This window comes from Argentina silus (genome assembly GCF_951799395.1).
Source record: "Argentina silus genome assembly, chromosome: 3".
In the NCBI taxonomy this organism is placed as follows: Eukaryota; Metazoa; Chordata; class Actinopteri; order Argentiniformes; family Argentinidae; genus Argentina; species Argentina silus.
The window spans coordinates 16,882,849-16,904,700 of NC_139657.1; the positions used below are offsets into that span (position 1 = coordinate 16,882,849).

The 21,852-nt window shown below is 43.1% G+C and overlaps 1 protein-coding gene across 1 annotated transcript in view; it reads right to left on the minus strand.

Annotated features, from left to right (window-relative positions):
- Nucleotides 1-598: 598 nt before the first annotated feature.
- ntrk3a (neurotrophic tyrosine kinase, receptor, type 3a) overlaps nt 599-21,852 on the minus strand; it is a gene marked incomplete at both ends in the record, with an annotated part of 139,145 nt that continues 117,891 nt past the window's right edge. The window contains 5 exons of the mRNA XM_083665589.1: nt 599-784; nt 2,569-2,727; nt 7,124-7,367; nt 8,157-8,329; nt 15,557-15,687. Of these exons, the coding sequence (XP_083521715.1) occupies nt 599-784; nt 2,569-2,727; nt 7,124-7,367; nt 8,157-8,329; nt 15,557-15,687 (893 nt within the window). The remainder of the gene's footprint in view (nt 785-2,568; nt 2,728-7,123; nt 7,368-8,156; nt 8,330-15,556; nt 15,688-21,852) is intronic.

A 21,852-nucleotide genomic window follows, 5' to 3' on the forward strand; every position in this document is an offset into this window, starting at 1 on the left:
GTCAACAATAAGCTGTCATCACCATCAGACTGTACCCTTAGCGAGAAACATGGCAGATATCCACACTTCAAAAATAAAAATAAATTAAAAATATATATAATATATATATATTTATAAAAGGAAAACAAAATCACCTGGGGAGATTAATCTTCTGTCAAGCTGTCAGGATACCAAAAGCAAACAATTTTTCCAGGGTTTTCAGCTTTTTTATTTATTTTTATTTTTTTGTTTGTGTTTTTTTTAGTTTTCTTCCAGTTTTTTTTCTTGTTTTTGTGATACTTTAAGTAGGTTGTTTTTTACGAAAAAAAGAAAGAATGTCCTCTTCATACAGTCTACAGCAACTGTACAGTTTTAAATGCAGGTAAACAAAATGTAAAAGTGCTTTTTTTTGAAAGACTGTTATCCAGTGTATCGAAAGGAGTAGCAGGCACTTAAGTCCATCCCCATGTTGTACAGTAGGTGTTTGACAGTGGAGCAATAAGGTACTCGTTGTTTGGGTAAATTCCTGGGTTTTTGTTCCTCTGTTGGGTAGTAGAGACAGACAGTGGAGACGACAGACAGATAGACAGACCCAACGCTGACGCTCGTAAGGCTAGCGTTAGCCTAGGATGTCCAGGTAAACAGGGGTAGCTTTGCCCAAGGCGTATAGGATCTTCTGGATGTCCTTGATGTTCAGCCTCTGCTGGGGCTCCCTCTGCCAGCAGCCCAGCATGATGTCATACACCTCCTTAGGACACACCCGTGGCCGCTCCAACACTCGTCCCTGCGTAATACACTCAATGACCTGGGGATGGAGACAAGGGGGGGAGGAGGGGGAGGGGAGGGGAGGGGGAGAGAGCGAGATCACACTCAGGTCACACTCATTAGGACCCAATTTTAAAGCATTTTTCTGTACATCAACAACTTAACGAGCCGTTTACCTCCTCAGCTTTGTTCGGCTTAATCAACTTTATTGCTATCCTCAAGGCTATGAGGCTCAAACTAATTGTACTGTATTGTGATAATTGTATAGTGGCTGTACCGGTTCAATGTGATGCCATGGTCATGAAAAAAGTTTCATAACAAGGGGACATAGAGTACAACTACACAAACACAGAACATGCAGTCTATATAGTGTATAAAGTGCATTGATTTGGTGTTTTGTGTTGGATGGGTGTGAGAACAGCCTCAGGTTCACATGCTCACCTATGGTCTAACACAGAGAAGCCACTCATTACTGTGAAAACCAGTGCAGTAAGAGACAGAACAAATAAACGAATCAACCCTGGGTGAGTTCCTTAACTTTGTTGTTATTTTGAGCCTAATGAGAAGCTTTGTCATCAGCCTGATCAGATGTCTGCTCAGCTGCAGTCCAAAGGCGACAGTAAGAGCTGTTTCCACAGGCGCTCAATGAGTCAAGCACACACACACACACACACACACACACACACACACACACACACACAGACACACACACACACACACACACACATACGTGCACACACACACGCACACACACGTGCACACACACACACACACACACACACACACACACACACACACACACACACACACACACACACACACTGCAACACACTACAATCACCCACCAAAACACCCCCAGACCGCAGCCTGTCTGCAGCCCTGTCACATTTACATTCTCACCACCTCCACAGATTTATATTAATAAACTGCTTTCGGCTGGGAAGGATCTTCTGAGAATGTTCTCTGAACAGCACCTCCTGGCTGGGCCTCCACATTGATTTACAATGTTGCTTCTCAGGTCCCGACATAATGAGGCAAGTTATCAGAAAGCTGAGCAAATATGTTGTTGGGTGAAAAATTACCCTGTCAGAGTGTATGCGCCTATGTTCAGACATATCAATTATACCCAATGCCCTTTTAGGGACAATTCGGGAACTGTTTTTGTGGACTTAACATCAGGAAAAATGGAGTTGGGGTTTTAACTTCTGTTGAGATTGAATTGTGATAATTCATTGTGATTCTAGTGGTTGAGTGAGAGGAAGATCAATCCATATTATTCATTTTTATTCATATGTATATACAATACCACTGTCATCTGTATCACATCTACAGGTGGAGGGCCTGATACTAAAGCACCACTTAGCACACATGACATTCCCTCTCTTTTGCACATGATTTATTTATAAGATGTGCATATTTCGGTGTGTGTGTGTGTGTGTGTGTGTGTGTGTGTGTGTGTGTGTGTGTGTGTGTGTGTGTGTGTGTGTGTGTGTGTGTGTGTGTGTGTCTGTGTCTGTGTGTCTGTGTGTGTGCATCTATATATTTAGATTTGGGAGCGTGGCTGGGCTGAGGATGGATATCTATTTATTTTCTCTTGTTGGATAACCTATTGAAAACACATTGCAGCATTGATCAATTAGATGCTCAATGAATGACAATGAAGTCAGACTTCCCTAAATTCCAGACATTCCATTAACATCTAAACGTTTTATGCATTTATATGATTTATGGAATCCATTCCAATAAGAATTCCAGTATTCCATTCACAAATAAACCCCCTAGATCTGAGAGAACCTCCCTCTATAGATTAGCTACAGTAGTTACCTCGTTGTTGGCCAGCTGGAACCATGGCTGTTTCCCGTAGGTGAAGATCTCCCAGAGGATGACCCCAAAGCTCCAGACATCACTCTCCGTCGTGAACTTCCTGTACATGATGCTCTCAGGAGGCATCCAGCGGATGGGCAGCATGGTGTGACCTCCAACCTAGGGAGAGAGAGAAAGAGGAGGGAACATACACAGCTGTCAGCATCTTTGGAGTGATTTTCATGGCTGAATTCCAAACCAGCCCCTAACCCCTAGCTACCCCATAGGCACTCCTGGAAATCTTAAAGGATTGAATCTTTGTAAAAGGTGGTTATTGCATCAACTCACCCATCAAATGAGATTTTTTTTTAAATTGCTTACATCTATTCAATCATTTCAGATCTAAGGGAGTGTCACAGAGGTAGGGGCTAGGGGATAGGGGCTAGGGGCTAGGGGCTAGGGGCTAGGGGCTAGGGCCTGATTCGGAATTCAGCATACATGTAGGGGTGAAAACGACTTGAAGATTAACAACCGGAATAAGCAACCAATTGCACATTCATTTATTAATTTAACTATTTGTTTAACTAGGTAGGTCATTGAGAACAAATTCTCTTTTACTAGGACGACCTGGTACATGACAAAATATCATGAGCAAATACATTCACCAAAAGACATGCAAACATATCTTGAATACTTCCAAATCTTTTTCGAAACCATTTTCAGGCTTCACTAAAAAGTTGTTTAATTTCTTGATGAGCATTATTAATAAGAAGGGGAACCTACACAGCCCTGTGACACAGAGGAAGAGGAGGAGTCAGTGAGGCTCAGCTGGGAGGAGGAAGAGAAGAAGAAGATGGGCGGAGCCAAGAGAGGGAAGAAAGGATCCATTAAAGAGGTGTGACAGCTTCAAGCCATGCAGCAACAGACATAAGCCCTTCCTGTCAGCCCGCCCACTAATCGATTAAAACAACTGAGACATTAATCATTTAGACCCTTGTCGCAAGCTCTACTGAATTGTCTTAAAATCTGTATCCTACTCATGTCAATTGTACTGTGTTAATCATATCTGTGGAAGGATGAACAAGAGTGACATTTCATCTACTTTCGACTGTGAAGTGTTAGCTGTGTATTAATTACAGATCTCATTAACTCTGCGCTCACTATGGGTCAAGGCACTGATTCAGCATGTGAATACAAAAAAGATAACATTATATTCAACCATTAGCGAGCCATTGCTAGGATCAGTCTATTATATTGACATTTACTCTACTGCAGCACCATGTTGTGAATTATGTGGATTGCATTAGCTAGCATACAGTGTAGCATCTTGTTTGTGCTAGTGAAACTGTATATAATATTGTTGGGTTTTGTTTGGTACATTTTCCCCGCTGAACAAAGTCTGTTTCATTGTATGTTACCACATAGCATCTCTTGCTGTCTTTAACATACTCACCACTTCTTCCTTCTCCATCTCCTCCTTCTCCACCTCCTCCTCCTCCTCCTCGTCTGCCTCCACTCCTTTTTTTTAAGATTTATGACTGTATATTAATGAGATTATGGTAACATGTCTGCTGGACCAGGTCCCATAGAGCCTGTGTGAATATGTAACTCTAACAACACTACCACACTCTACTGATGCTCTCCCAAGCTGAAAAGAGAAACAAAAGTGCAGGCTGTTTTAAAAATATGAAAATGTACAATTATATACATAAACCATATCTAATGGTAAGAGGAAGGCAGCGCACATAATGATATTTTTGAATGTCTGAATCATAAGGATTTGGTGCATCTAGTGTTTTTATACCCTACCACCTACCAGTACACTACAGCCCTAATTCTGAATATACAGGTAACTGAAAATGACTTACCTCAAACCATTGCTTTAGTCTTATCTTCCTACCCTATGTCCTAGCTCAACCCCAACTCTAATCACTACTCCACTGATAAACCTTCGACTTCTGCTTTTATAAGGAGTTGCAGCACCCATGAGGCACAACTCGGGCAGATGTTTAAACATGCAGAGAAGAGTCTCGTTTGGATATATGCAAAATATAAACAGTTTTTTAAATTATGCATGGTATTACCAATATTCATTAGCTATATAAATAAGCTAGATATGTGTTTGTTATGCTTGCTCTGTCTTGAGAGACGAGGTCTAGCTGAGAGAGTATTTGTGAACTTGTGTGTGAGTGTGTGTGTGTGTGTGTGTGTGTGTGTGTGTGTGTGTATGTATGAGATTAAATAAATTGATTGAATTTCAATTAATCGTAATAGCTTCTCCCTGGCAGGCAGCACCCTCAACCCTGTGTAAGGTTGAACAGCAGACCGTGGATGCATGTTAATCAGTATGTGGGGGGGTTAAAACGGAAAGGTTGATGACAGACTTGCCACTGCAAACATATAGCATGGCCCAATCAACATGTAGAGGGAAATTGATGTCTGGGTAATATGTAGGGAATACTTACAGAGTGAAAATGTATACATCTTCAAAAACTACATCATCCAGTCATCCTGTTCGTGTCTATATTAAGCAGAGCAAGCATTTACTCTATAACTTTCCTACAATAAATTGTAATGGCATAGTTGGTTGTTATGGGAGGGAAGAAGAATCGGACAGGCAGCATTCTGAATACAAGCAAAATGTGTTTCATTACTGTGCGTGGTGTGACAATATTCCTTTCAAACTGCATAATAACACATGAATAATGTGCAAACTGGTACATGTGCATTTTCACAGCTGGCTTTGGTACATAGTTATGATTTATATAGCCTTGGTGCACAATCTGTTGTGTTCATTCTCTTGTGTGTAGGTTTATGAGGCAATATCATACTCCCTAGTTGACCTACAGACACCGCAGCAAGCCAGATAAAGGCCTCTGGATACCTAAAACTAACAGCGAATTCGGCTTTGGGGAGCACCTGCCTTCATCCCCTGCCTCGCTGTCAGTCATTACACAGATGGGGATTGTCAGAACGGCTGCTGTTGGTAAAAACTCAGAACCTAGAACCAGAAATTTGCTCTCTGTTTTAGTGTGGTACTGTATCCCTGGAGGGCATTTCTTAGTTGGACCTCCTGGAGGAGAATGCGGATGTCAATACTGTATGGCAGCAAAGTCTGGGAGATGTGTTCTTGGCAGTCCTCCTCAATGTATAATCACTCAACAACAGGGAAATGTGTCCGATGCCGTTCATGGCCCCTAGTCTCTGGGCTCTGTCAGGATCCACAATCTCATACACTACAGCAGGCTAGGATATATCCATCCCATACACTCCAGCTAGAGCAGGGCCTAGTTGGAAGAGGGAATAACATGGTCAAGTCCAAGTTCCAGCCCTGGCCACTGCACTGCCAGACCAGACCAACAGGATGCAGTTCTGCTGTGGCATGTGAATGTGTTTTAGGCCTCTACAGCATCATAAGGACTTCAGGTATCTCTCACAAGGTACTCTAGGAATGTAGTGGGCTGTAAACACATGTAAACACCTGTTAGCGTGAGTGTCCTTCATCTCCATCGGCATCCACCCCTTACCCTCCTTTCTATCACTGCATCCTTGGGCTATGCCACTGATGCTCATCCTCTTCCTGCCTCAGAATGTGAAGGAGTCCATGATGTTCAGATACATATACTGCAGATATACCACAATTTGGCAGCAGATAGCATGTATTTTCAATTGTAGTCATTTTGTCTATAAAGTATATTACAGTAGCTGAAAAGGAAAAGTAAGCCTGAAGTCCATTTAAGTAAAGAGCAAAAGAAGGAAAGATACAGTAATTGCACCTCACCGTGCGAGAGCACTCAGTTCAGTGTGACTGCACTCCTCTTTGGTTACATCACTTCCTGCTCTGTCTTGGAGACATTTAATTGATACATGTCTTTTATAGAGCGGCTTGTTGCAGAGAGCAATCAGCCATTAGAGCCCCCATTAAAGACAAGAAGCCCACAGAACACATTAAGTGGGATGGGACTCAATGGACTATTTGACATTTACTGCAAATGTAACATATTTCCCACAATGGCAATTATGGTCTGGATCTACTGAAAGTCCCCCTGCGTCACAGTAATAATCCCTTTGTGATGCCAGCACAGCTTCCAGAGGGCCATTATCAAGTAAGAAGCTTTGTTCTGTATAGTTGCCAGGTCAAAAACATGTTTTTCTTACATTAGAAGAGTGGATGCCAATATAAAATATTAACAGTATGGAAAAAAACTCAGATGACCTACTGTAGTCTAAAACCAGTAGGTCAAATAACCAGTAGGTTATTTGACCAACTTTGTCAAATAATTGTAATGTTATTGGTTTAGGAATATAATTAGCTACATGACATTTATTATGCTTTTGTGTGAAAACACATACACTGTGTAAAACACATACACTGTGTAATTATAAAGATACATCTAGAGATTAAAACTTGGCAAATACATCCCTTACACTTTTTCAACTATAACAACTGAGGTACAGCAGATCCTTCCCCACAACAATTATTGTTCTTACACCTAATTGAGTGCTATGAATTCGCGATAATTTACCTTGAATGTTGTTTTTCCTATGGCCATTAACCACCAATAGAAGTCCTTACCCTGTAGTAGTCTGTGCTATAGATGTCCCTGGACATTCCAAAGTCTCCTATCTTCACCAATAGGCCGTTGCCCACCAGACAGTTACGTGTGGCCAAGTCACGGTGCACAAAGTGCTGGGAGGACAGATACATCATCCCCGCGGCGATCTGAGAGGCTATGTGCAGCATCTGAGACAGGCCCAGCTCCCCATTGGTCTGCAGCGGCTGTCCGTCAACCAGGATCATGGCATCAGGACCATGGGCTCTGAAGGAGGGAAGAGGATGGCAACCAATAGAACTTGAACTTATCTTGGAAAGGATATAGTCAGTATAGTCATATAGTCAGTTTTTTGTGATATTGTACGTTTTGGGGGTGTAATTACTTTTAAATTCGGTCATTGCTTTGTAATTACACGTCAATGTGGTCGAGCATTTTTGTTATTGCACAGGTAGAAATAAGACCGGTCCATATTCAAATTGTGTAACAGAAAAACAGAAGGAATGATCTCACCCTATGAATGGATACAAACACATTAATGGAAATGTAATTACTGTCATGACAATTTGCATTAAAGCCACAAGCCAGAGACCTGAGAGTCTGCCTGGCTGGCTTTGCTGCTGAGTACCAATGTTCCCTGCTAACTGAAGCGCACACAGGGATTCAACAATATCTCATCATAAAGGAGATCATGCATCTCATCTGCATTCTTGTCACTGTTGCTTACAGTATGTCAGTTTAACAGGGAAGTCAGTGCTGGCACACAGTGACAGGTCTGTGTGGAGAAACAACATAAATGGTATATATGGCTCTTGTTTCTTGTACAGGCAACAGCGTTTCTCTTAGAGGAATCTCAGTTGCAGGCTCCAGCGGGGTTGTTAATAATGTTTTTTTGTAGTAGTTATGAGGAAATAGAAATGAACTTGTTTTATATTTGAAAAATGGTCACATCACATTGAAATCACATTCATATTGTTGACCAAATTGATCTCCAAGCTAATGCCTATGCTTTAGCTCAGCAGGCTAACAGTGTTGTGGTGAGCAGATCACAATTACCTTAGGAACTTATTGAGGTCTCCATGCTTCATGTACTCAAAAACCATGATAAGGGGGTCTCCATCTACACATACGCCGTAGAACTTGACGATGTGCTCGTGCTGCAGGTTGGTCAGGAGCTCCGCCTCCCTCTGGAAATCCTTCCTGGCCGAAAGGGTTGGGTCCTTCAGGGTCTGAGGAACACAAGAGTTCAGCTCAGTTCACTTCCCTTCACTTTATTAACCTACATACTGAGAGAAAAAAGACCCGACAAATGAAGAACTACAACGGGTCACATAGACAGATACAAAGCCATGGACAACACAATATATAACAACTGACATATGCCAATATTGAGAGTACCCCTTCAACTTCTAAGGAAAGTGTAGTTCACCGCCTTGATAAAATGATTGTACTGAGAGAGAAAACACTTGGAACACGCAAGACAGGATGTCTTGACGGGATGTCACAACGATCCTGCATCGGCACGGCTTCCACAACAGCGAATCATACTGTAATTGACTTCATTAGGGCGTCCCGGACACAGTTTGACTTTCCATTACAGAACTGTGATCAGAGTCCCCTCTGTGCATCGCCTGATCTATCCGTTGGTTCTCTAAACGTATTGGCTGTGAGTTATGGTGTTATTATTGATGAGTTTATCTAGCGGTGGTAAATATCCTCTCTCTGAATTCCCATCTATGAAACAGTTGGCATACAGACCTTTTTTTTTTGTCTCCCTATGATCCGTGAAGAGTAGGATATTCCGAATCTGGGCTGCCTTCCAGCTTTGAAGCAATCATTTTCTGGGTACTTCACTATTAAATAATGAAATATTTTGTAGCTGTGCTGTAAACTAAGTTTGGAAACAAAATTCATGTTGTTTTCACAAAGATGATAAAAACACCTCCACTTATGCAATATTAGATAGATAGATAGATAGATAGATAGATAGATAGATAGATAGATACTTTATTGATCCCCGGGAGGAAATTAAGCCATTACAGCAGACATATCACATCACAAACAACAACAGCAAAATAAAGTGTCAATAGAATAATAGAATAAAATAAAATAGACATTTGAAACATTATATACAGTGAGAACAGTCTAGTATGATTTAACATCCCCCAGCCTGACTTTGATCACCCCGATCGAGCCAGCCGGAGAAGGAGTTCTACAGTCTTATTGCATCCTATTGGCCAACTCCTCCAGAGGGTCCAGGGTGGCACCGAGGACAGAACCAACTTTCCTAATAAGCTTGTTCAGCCTCTTGGTGTCACCTTCCTTGATGCTGCCCCCCCAGCATACCACCGCATACAGCACTGCACTGGCCACCACTGACTGGTAGAACATGTTCAGCACATGCCAAAGGACCTGAGCCTCCTCAGGAGATAAAGCTGGTTCTGACCCCTCTTGTACAGGACATCTGTGTTACCAGGCCAGTCCAGTTCATTGTACAGGTGCACCCCCAGGTACTTGTAGCTTTGGACCACCTCCACATCCTCTCCCTGGATGGAAACAGGAGACAGGGGGACCCTAGTCCTCCTAAAGTCCAGCACCATCTCCTTTGTCTTGCTGATGTTGAGTAGCAGGTGGTTCTGCTCACACCACTCAAAAAAACTGTCCACCAGTCCTCTGTACTCGGTCTCCTGGCCTCCACTGATATATCCCACAATAGCAGAATCGTCCGAGAACTTCTGCAGATGGCAAGTATCTGTGTTGTGCCTGAAGTCCGAGGTATAGAGGGTGAAGAGGAAGGGAGCCAGAACTGTCCCCTGGGGGGCCACCAGTACTGCTCACCACCCGGTCCGACACACATCCCTGCAGCCATACAAACTGTGGCCTGTTGGTCAGGTAGTTCGTAATCCAGAAAACAATGGGGGAGTCCACCTGCATCCTCAGGAGCTTATCCGCAAGTAGTGTAGCAGGTAGATGATGGCATCATCCACACCAATGTCTGCCTGGTAGGCAAACTGCAGGGGGTCCAAGGATGTCTTCACCAGGGGCCTCATGTGTGCTAGCACCAGTCTTTTTTCATGGACTTCATGATGTGGGATGTCAAGGCTACCAGTCTATAGTCATTCAGAACACTGGGGTTCCTTTTCTTTGGTACCGGTACCAGGCAAGATGTTTTCCACATTGATGAGACATTTTCCAGACTGAGGCTCAGATTAAAGAGGTACTGGAGTACTCCACACAGCTGGTCCGCACAGACTTTGAGCACCCTTGGGCTCACAACTTCACCCTCGGGCTCACAACCTTGTCCGGTAGCTGAGCAGGGCTGGAGGAGTTGGGGGGAGGAGAAGGAGAAGGAGGACGGAGTGGAGAGTCGTTGGTGTGGCTAGGGGGAGGGAGACAATGAGCCCCCAAGTCAAACCTGTTGAAGAACTGGTTCAACTCGTTGGCCCTGTCCAGAGATCCAGCCACTTGCAGGTCGTTAGCCTGCTTGTAGCCGGTGATCTTCCTCAAGCTGCTCCACACATCTCTTGTGTTGCTGTCCTGCAGGCTGTCCTCCATCTTCCGCCTGTAGGTGTCCCTGCTCTCCTTGAGCTTCCTCTGCACCCGCTTCAGTTCTTCCTTGTCACCATACCTGAAGGCTCTCTTCTTATCATTGAGGTCACTTGTAATCCAAGGCTTGTTGTTGGGAAAACACTGCACCCTCCTAGTAGGTATGGTGTTCTCCACACAGAAGTTAATGATGCAATGTGAAAGACCCTCAATGTCCTCCCCATGTGACTCACAGAGAACTTCCCAGTCCGTTGTTTCAAAACATTCCTGCAGAGTCTCATCAGCCTCCTGTGTCCATCTCCTCACAGTCCTAGTGGTCACAGAGTGCTGCTGATCTAGAGGCTCATATAGTACATGGGCTTGAGGTGAACTAGGTTGTGGTCCGATCTGCCCGGGGGGAGTGCTGTAGAGATGTAGACGTCCTTACGTTAGCATATTACAGGTTCAGTGTTTTGTTCTCCCTAGTGGGATACTTCACAAACTGGGAGGACATTGCCAGTGTTTTTGTCAGGGTGATATGGTAAAAAACCCTGGAAACTGCAATGAATGCACTGGGGTGCTGGGTCTGTAGTCTCGCGATAACTGCGTGCATAGTCTCACACAGTGCCTCGGCGTCGGCAGAGGGGGGGATATATGCGACCACAACAATAACATGAGAGAACTCACGTGGCACATAATATGGGCGACGTCCTACGGTCAAAAGTTTGATGTCCGGGCTACAGACGCGTTCCTTCACGTGAATATGGCCAGTATTGCACCATCTGTTGTTGACAAATACAGCAACTCCTCCGCCTCGCTTTTTGCCGCACTGACGGTGAATCCTGTCCGCCCGCACTGTCTGGTGGTGTTTGCGTCGGGAATAACCTCCTGCAGCCATGTCTCCTTAAAACACATAAGACTGCATTCACGGTATTCCCTCTGTCCTCTCGCCAGTGCTGTAAGCTCCTCCATCTTATTGCCCAGAGATCTCACGTTGCCCATGATGATAGAAGGAAGATACGGTTTATATCTCCTTTTCTTCATCCGTCGCTGCACCCCCACTCTGCTTCCCCGATGCCGCCTCCTTATTTCCTGCGGTACAGTGGGCCACTCGCCCACCATTGCCGGCTGAGCCAACGTGATCAGCTGTTCTCTAAAGTAAACAATAGTGGTCTCGCCGCACGCAAATCCACCAGGAATAAAAACAGTCCCCATGAGTAGTAAGACGGTGAAAAAGTAAATAAAGGTTTAGTGTCTATGGTTACTGGATATTCACAGCACAACAGCTGTTACAAACATCGAGCATTTATAGCACACTTCTAATTGCATAAAATCAACATTGGTGCTGACTGATTTTAGGCAATAAAAACTCAATAATCATATATTATCTGAATTATTATTACACAATTTCCCCACTTTTTCCTTGTAAATAGAATTCCCCTGGATGACCTCATGAGACAAAATGAATGGGGATAATTAAAATGCATGACAGTACCAATGCACAGATGGCAAGGCACCCATCCCTATCCTGCATGGTTTATGACCCCTGTGTTGCTAATGTGGTGCGCCTCCAGAGTACACCTGTACTGTACATATTTGTTAATCAGGATCCCCATTAGCTGCTGCACATGCAGCCACTATTCTTCCTGGGGTCCACATAGAACATAAAACACATGACAGTGTACAGAACAGCTATAGACAGAACAGTTATGTACAAGAACAACATAAATATACAATAATTGTTATAAGATAATATATATTTTATTATTATTATATTAATACTAAGTAAATGGGGAGGTGTATACATAACTGAGTGACGCAATAAATCAGTTTTTGGTTTGGGTGCCTTGAAGAAACCCATAGTGGAGTGTCTTGTGGGGTTTGGATGTCTATTTGAAGTGTATGCAAATACATTATACATGCAGATAGGACATTTCAACACACAAATGTTTCTCAAAAACTAGAAGAGAAACAGTCAATCTCTCCTTAATCGTTAGCCAGGAAAGACTATCATGCATGTTGTTGATATTAGTTCTGTGTGTGCAGTTAAGAGCTAGGCGTGCTGTTTGAGTCAGCTGCAGTCTTTCTTTGCTGCACCTGACCATATTACCGGACTGTAGTCAAGATGGGACAAGACCAGAGCCTGAAGAACTAGTATAGTTGAGCTTTGTGTCAAAAACACAGTCCATCTTCTTATAACAGACATACAGTACCTATCCCCATATTCAACAACTTTGTCAATATGACAATATGTTCATCTTTTTCAACTTTCTCAATGGTCACACAGATGCTCCCAAGTAAGCTCAGAGACAGAAAGCTTGGACTGATGCTGTATGCTTGGTAATTCCCATCTTCATCAACCTGTTTTGTTTGACTGTGAGGAAATATCCTGACAGAACTTCATTACCTCATCTAGTCTGAAATTAAACACAGAGTATATACTGTAGCTATGGTGTGTCTGTGGCAATCTAACCCAACAGAAAACACATACCATACTGTTACAAAAACATGGATGTTGGTATTTTATGTAATCTATTTCTATGGAACCCTCCCCTCCTCTCTGGTGACTAGGGACGGAAAAGGAAGAAGAAAAAAAAGGACAAGAAAAACCCAGCAGGCCACTGTAGCCAGCCAACATTACTCTTGATCAACGCATCTGTGGAGTTGAACATTTTGGGAGATGATCTAACATCCCTCCTAGACAGCCTTATTGCTCCCGTTACAGCCCTCCCTGTCCTCCGCCACACGGCCTCACCACTGTGGCTCAGTGCCATCACGGCTAACATCGTCCCATGGATGAGCGCCTTGACGAAGAGTGATGGTTATGGAGGGGGAGAAGTGATAAATGGGGCCCTTGTCTCCAGACCGGCGAATATTTATTGTCATCACCGTCATCTGTGACCCTTTGGCTGATCTAAGTACATTTTATGACCTTTTATGCCCTCAGTCTGTTATTTTAGAGGTGAAATTAATTTCTGTTGGCATATTTTTATTGGTGAAATGGATCATTTACAGCAAGGCAAGAACTGTGGGGTTTACATGAAATTGACTAATTATAATTACATACACTTTTCAGATCTATAGAGATAGTATGTAAGTACTGTACCGCCATTGAATTTTACAAACATATTATTTTAGAAAATGGTATAATAACTCACAGCTCAAAACCTTGTTTGGACATATAAACTGGGCCTATGTTAGGTGTCTTTGCATCAGCAAGAGCTGATACTATATAACCAACACAGCCCCAATAGACCTGCAAAACCTGTAAAAGAAAATCTATAATAATGGGTTTTAAATGTGTAAAACAACATGCTACAGTAGCTACACAGTCAATTTGCTGACAACAGCCTCAATCATCCCAAGCTGCAGTCCTGGAGGACTCCTTTAAAGTCACAGATTCATTGATTGCTTTAACATTTAAAACCACCACTCTCTCTATGTAGCGTTAGCATATGCAATCGGTTGAATGACTTATGTAGTAACATTAGTCTTAGCGCTGCCACTAAACCCACTGAGATCCACTTATAAAGGAGGTCCATGATCACTACAAGCCTCACTAACTAGCTGATAGATAATCACATGTTCACATGTTCACATGTTCACATGTTCGCTTGAAAGCTGCACATCTAGGAAAAAGCCAAGAGATCCACTAGTCAGATGTGACTTGTATGAAGGACCCTGACAGAATGTCATTCATTTGATCAATATGTAATCAAATATGTTATACTATAAACAACTGTCCTTGCCATGTAATCTTTATAAGGACATTATAATCACCAAATCTCATTCCAACTCATGAATAGATGAATTATCCAAAAGTGACATAGTATACAGTACATGCATTTGTATGTACAGTAGTAGTAAGTAACATAGCCATATAGTAGACTACTTTCAAGGTGAAGTAATCTAATTCATGTTATATTAACTATCCCTTTAACACAGGGTCTGCTTTAAAACATATTTATTTGTCAGTTGTAAGAAATGCAAGGGCAATGTGCCAGTGGCACCCCAGAGAAAGGGCGGTGGTAGACAGCATGGTCAACTCTAAATCCACTTCCTCTGGATGCTTAGATTTCAGGGAGAGGACAGAATTACTGGTGGCTTTCAGAGAAAATGAAAACTTCTCAAGAGTGAGATGCTGTGTATGGGCCAGGCACACAGTCAGCTTCCCCATCCCAAAACCAATTTAGGGGTGCTTATTCTCTAGATAACCGCAGGCCTTGACACACATGCTGTGGATGTGAGGGAGTGTATGTGTATGTATGTATGTGTGTGTGTGTGTGTGCTTGTGTGAGTGCGTGCGTGCGTGTGTGCCTGCGTGTGTATGTGTGTGAGGAAATGAGAGAGTGAGTGAGAGAGAGAGAGAGAGAGTGAGAGAGAGACAGAGATAACATTTGTGTGTGTGTGTGTGTGTGTGTGTGTGTGTGTGTGTGCGTGCGTGCGTGCGTGCATGCGTGCATGCGTGTGTGTGCGCACAAATATGGACAATTTGGACAAACCAGGTTGTGAGTTATGCTTTTTCCAGGGGTGACTCAGCTAATACTTTGCAGCTGCTAACTCAAAGAGAAGACTCATATATTCAAGCATGATATGAGGAGACCAACCATGGAAAACATGCTCCTCATATTAACCTCAACGATCATTAGTATCATTATCGATCTAGACACTTGAGCAAAAAATCTCCTCTGTATCGACCTAGGTCCCCAGATCAATCCCAGAGAGCCAACTGGCTGTGTCTAGCGTTCCACCACCCCCCTCACTGCCCCTACCCCCAGCCCTGAGACACGGCTCAGCGATCAAGTTAATACAGTTCAGGCCTGATCAGTTGAGAGACCATGACCTGTGTAAGGAGGTCTGCTGTAACTGGAGAATATGGTGGAGCTCGGTAGAGCTCAGTGGCCCCGGATAATGGAGAGATCATCCCTTACCTTGACAGCCACCAACATCTTGTCCTTGGTGGGGCTCAAGTTGTAGCACTCTGCCAGGAACACCTTCCCGAAGGCCCCCTCTCCCAGCTCCCGCTTCAGAATGATGTCCCGCCGCTTAATGTGCTGCACGTCTGCAGAGAGAGACACAAGAGGAGGGGAAGGGTTGTGTTCAATAAGGGTGTTGAAACGGAAAATGAAAATGAGTGTTCTTACTCTAAAGTTAATGTACTGTAGCACATACTCTGTACGTGCTACAGTACATTACATTTGTCCTGTTTACTCTTGACCATGACCCAGATGGAGACAAAGATGTTTTGTAAGAAGAGATATTGAAATATTGAAATAAATAGTGTAGAACAGACGTTCTTCTTTGTCAGGGAGAATAAGCCTAACCAGTGGTAGGCAATGTGTACATGACAGTAATACCCCCTACCCCCTCCAAAAATCAAACAAGCAATCAAACAAAAAAAACAACCAATGCAATCCAATCCAATCTTGGACATATGTTGGCCATGTGTAGACTGTGTCAAAACTGTAGTGTAATCACAGAGTGCTGTATAGTCAGTATTAATCCTTAATCTGAGTACTTTCCACCTGTTTGTGAGTGTCTGAGACCAGCCTGCAGGGAGAGAGAGGAATCCATATGGCAAAGTCACAGTAGCAGCTGGTATTTACTCTAAACGTGGAGCTCTGGATGAGCTGGTGTCCAACACTAACACACAAACTGTCTAAAAGAGCACAGCACTAATATACACACTTTCCAAAAGAGCAGTACACCAATACACACACAGTCCAAAGCAAGGCAACACTTACTGTACATTTACATTTACATTTATGGCATTTAGCAGACGCTTTTATACAAAGTGACTTACAACAAATACAGTTGTCTAAGTAAGTGAATCACCTATCCATCAGTCATCATAAGAACAAGTAATCTATGCTAGGACCAAGGGCTATTGGCAGTCACAATGCTAGAAGCAGGAATACGTACTTTTTTCTTTTTTTCCCATTATCAATTTATTTACAGTAGAGAAACTTGTACAGGGGGGTAGTGGGGACAGCCTGAAGAGATGGGTCTTCAATCTACGGCGGAAGATAGGCAGTGACTCTGCAGTCCTGACAGCAGTGGGAAGCTCGTTCCATCAGCGGGGCGCTAGGACGGTGAAACGCCGTGACCGAGTTGCGTGACTGCTGAGTAGAGGCGGCGGTGCCAGGCGGCCAGTGGAGGTGGAAGAGCGGAGTGATCGGGCAGGGGTTTGGGGCCTGACCATTGCTTGCAAGTAGGGAGGGGCTGTTCCCTTTGCCGCCTGGTAGGTGCACACACTTTCCAAAACAGGGCAATACTTATACACACACTGTCCAAAACAGGGTAGACTATTAGAGATGTCCCCCACGAGGACTAAGGCAGAGAGATGAATACTTAGGGATGGACACAACCCTGATTGGCTATTGCTTGGCACAAACTATGCCTTTCTCTATCAGACTGCAAAGCACCACAAACAAAGAGAACAAGCATCATGGAGGCAATAAGGAATGAATACATGTGGAAGCTATCCACTAATGAATACTTCAATATTTCATTTTATATACACTGTAAATATTTCTACCTAAACATTTGATTATGCGTTTGATAATGTCAAGCAATTGATTGTATTAACAAACAACCAACCAACCAAACAAACAAACAAACAAACAAACAGCACAGTATCTGCACTTTAATTGGATTATATTTGTTTAACCAAAAAATTGTTTCCCAGCAATTGCTTATTTTTTCAACCGCCCACCTCCACCCCACCTAGGTTTACAATTAGCAGGCTATGGCTATGCTAGAGGGCATGCTGTCTATCCCTACAAAACAATTCAGGAAGTTACAAATAGTGCAGGCTAATAGTCTCATTACCACCATAGCTGTGGTGCCTTCACCTCTCTGTGTAGGTGGGAGAGGGCACCTATTCAGGGAGCACACCCTCCACAGTAGGCCTGATCTGTCTTAGACACAGCGCACACACACACACACACGCACGCACACACACACACACACACACACACACACACACACACACACACACACACACACACACACACACACACACACACACACACACACACACACACAATTGGGAAGGGAACAGGAAACAGTCTTCATCCTAACCCAGTCATCAGACAATTGTGGTATATGGGCCAGACCTGGTCTGAATGTGGGGGGCCAGCCCTGGATGAGAGTTGCCAATTTGCTATGGGCCAGCTTTGGTATGAGGAATACCCATTTCAACTAGAATGGGGATATAAGCAACATATTTGCATGATTTAAGCAATTACAAGGCCATGCAGCGCACACCCAGCCAACAAAGAACAGACATCTCCTCTTTATCACACGAAAGGTAAGCCTTATTTCATTTGTTTTACTCAAGCCATAGTTTTACTTTTTATTATCTATTAGAACATATTTTTCTACACATGGGTGTGTGTATGTAGGCTACAGTTGCCTATATGTGTCTGATTGATGATAAGGGCACGATATCCACGCATAAGGAAACAGACAAATTATATATTTTTTTAAATCGAATAATTGCTTTAGATTCTGTTTTACTTGTTATCAAGCCTTGGTGCATTTGACCAGGTTATTTTTTTCATTTAAAAAAAAAAATGTTTTACAGTAGGCTATGTACAGTTACATCAGCTATGTCCGTCAATATGTTATATTCAATATGTAAGCTCTTTAAAATACAAAATGTGATATTGTAATGATTCTTGAAGTCTTTACTAAACACAACCAGTTAAAATTGTTTTCAGGGTATTGATCTAATTCAATGATTACACAGTTACACCAACTTCAACAAATGTATATGGCCAAGGGCAAGGTATATTTTCATGGCAAAGACCAGGCTCAGGTATGATCGCCAGAGTCGGTCCACTTCTGGCCTGAGCAACAAAGTCATACCTGGGCCACATCCAAATGCTGGCCAAGGTCTGGCCTTTTCATGGCAAAGATAAGGCTCAGGAATGGCAGCCAGTAAAATTGTACCTGGGCCACATCTGGATGCCGGTAAAAACAGATGTGGGCCAGATCTGGGCCGTCACTTCTCTGCTGACTGGGAATTGGTCTACTCTGGCAGCCCAGATGTTGATTTCACAGTGTAGAAACAGTAGACAAAACAGGGTTCAAACACTTATAATGGTTGTTTAAAGTATGATTGGAATTGTAGTAGTTGCCAGAGCAATTTGTCCTACCATTCTCTCTCTCTCTCTCTCTCTCTCTCTCTCTCTCTCTCTCTCTCTCTCTCTCTCTCTCTCTCTCTCTCTCATGATCGCTCTCTTGATTGTTGACCACAAATGAAAGACAAAAATTGCTGCATTTTATTCCCTCTCCAATCACGACTTCACTGGTTTGTATTTGACTACAGAATGATGACTTTATGCAAATTCTCCCTGTGTTCTTGGGGTGATTTGTCATCAAAAGTGACATCTCATTACATTAACTTTGTTTAACAAATGTGAGCACAAAAAACAGTGGAACAGTAGAGTAAATAGAACAGCCAAATATGTAAAATCTTCAAACAATCCATACATTCTCTGTTTGAACACTTGTTAGTGTTGCTGAAAACATCATCTTGAACCCAAATATTCTGCTGAGCAAAATGTTTACTCCCAACAGTCCTCTTTCTGCTACTCTTCAGTTTGAGAAATAAACATTGGAGAAATTCCACAGAAAACTGTGAGAAACAAAAAACAAAGAAAAAAAGAAGCAATCTACCTAGGTTTGCTGTGCTGCAGGTCCACAGATGGTCCACAGGCATGCTTATGGTCTACTTCTATCTACGGATAATTCAGTAGCAAGTCCATGGAGTTGTAACCAGGTGGATATTTACCTCTCTCTAATACAACACTGTCTCATCTACACCGATTGTATACCCCCATGTTAAACCTTTACTCCTCTGGTTGCCAAACACTCCACAGCAAATGTTCGAGGGGGTCCCTGAAAGCCTGTCTGCTGTTTGTTAACACCCATAGAGCAGAGCAGTGTTGACCCTCCCATACACAGAGAGACACAGCCCTGCATACAGACTACCTTCTCAAGCACCTTGCCTTACATACACAGACACAGCCCTACATACTGAGTACTTTCTCCTCTCATGCCTTGCTTTCTCACATCGGCTGGTGGAGGCTGGTGGAGGTAGAAATCAGAGGATGGGCTCATTGTAATGCATGGAATGGAATGAGGAATGGTATCAAATACGTGTGTTCAATACCATTCCTCATTCCATCCCATGCATTACATTTTTGTAGATGAGCCTTTTCTCCGATTTCTACCTCCACCAGCCTCCACTGAGTCCTACATACTGCATAGATCACTTTCTCAAATGCTTGACCTACTCAGAGCCTCCTCTCACAAGTCGTTTTCTCATATACACAGAACCATCCCTACAGACAAATCACCCTCTCCTCTAATGCATCACTTTCTCAGACACAAATAAACAAAATGAAAATGTCTACAAACCCATAAAAGCATAGAAAAAACATCTCAATATCTCTCAGAGCGAGTCATCCACAGGGCTCTGCCTCAACCACCTGATCCCGGTGTCACCTTCTACCTAGCTGCTCACTCGCCTCATCTTTACTTAATTGTATCATTCCAATGCAGAGGAGCAGCATGAGTCTCTTTCAGCATCTTCACCTCCTCTCTACAGCCCCTCACAGACACTAATAAATAATGGAGCCCATGCTTGCTCTCAGAGCGTATGGTAGGGGCGGTTCTCCAGGTGCCTTGGCTGAGAGGATGTTGAAGAACATTAGGGTAAACAGAAGTAAGCAGAGCATGGAGGAGGAAAACAACAACAACAACAACAAAACAGCACTAGAGAAATATGGTCAACATATTGTATTCCTGCCCTGGGACTCTTTTCCTATGACGGATGGCGAGAGTATCATACATTGTACAGGTCAGTACAGTACACACATACTGCATTACATTCACTTTTCAAACCCACCATATGCCGCATACTGTACTGTGAAGATTTGGGCTGCAGCGATTAGTCGACGTAGTCGATGACGTTGATTATGGAAATTCGACAATTTGAAAATGTATGACTGATGCGTCATTATGTTTACAAGATGGCGGAGGCAAACCCTGTTGTCTGTGCTGAGGAGGGTTCCTCCAAAAAGTGTGTGAATGCTTGAAGCAGAAACCAAGTAATATGGTGCTCTGTTCACTGTGCAAAGCCCGGGTGGTATACCAGAGCAGTACATTTGAAAAGAAGCATCCCGGAGCCATGCGGGAACTTGATGCACATGATGGCGCAGCACTCTAAGCAAAGTGTAGCTGGCTAGCTATGTACCTAGCTACGTAGTTAGGCAGCTATTGCTAAGTTTTAATAAAGGCAACATTGCTTTGCCGTTATTACATAATTGGGGGCCAATTTGTAATGAAAAAGAAAGACATGGATAATTGCATGTTCTTACCCTAATCTGTATAGTAGGCGTCCACACTCCACATAATTTACAGGCATTAATCGAAATGAATGTGTCATGATGAACTATTTCATTATCAATAGGTAGAATTTCAATATAAAATAAAGTATGTGACCACTGAATGATGGCATTACACCTAGACATACTTTAGTGCATCTGGAAAAAATATATCAATACCATTGCATTCAAAAACATGTTTTTTTTGTTTTTTTAATTAATCAATTTGTCAAGACTAATCAATTAATCAAATAAAATAATCAACAGATGAATCGATAACAAAATATTAGTTGCAGCCCTTGTGAAGACTCACTGAAGACTCAGAAAGTATCGAGAGGGGACAAAAGGCAGATCCATTCAAGACTGCAGTTCAACCCTGCATGCAGAGAAACACTGTAAGCAAACATGACAATCACATGAATAAGACATGAGCTTTAAAGTGTGAGCAGTGGCGTGTGTATGAGAGGATCTGGTTGTGTCTGGAGGGGCTGGCAGGGTGAGGTGAGGGAGGGTGAAGAGGCAGCATAAGGCCCTACTTCTGGGCCTCTCTACCAACAGAGAATGGATGATAGAGGAGTTGTGGTGGTGTATGTATGTATCAACAGGGACTACCATAAGGAGCTGTGTCTGGAGGGGCTGGCAGGGTGAGGAGAGGGGAGGCAGCAGCAGGCCTCACTTCTGGGCCTCTGAATGAACAGAGGATGACTGGAGAATAGAGGACTGTGGTGGCGGATGTACATATCAACAGGTCCTAAAATAGGAACATCTGGAGTCGGTGCCAGCTTAACAGCCTTCACACCGAGGCTCCATAAACAACCAAACACAACAAA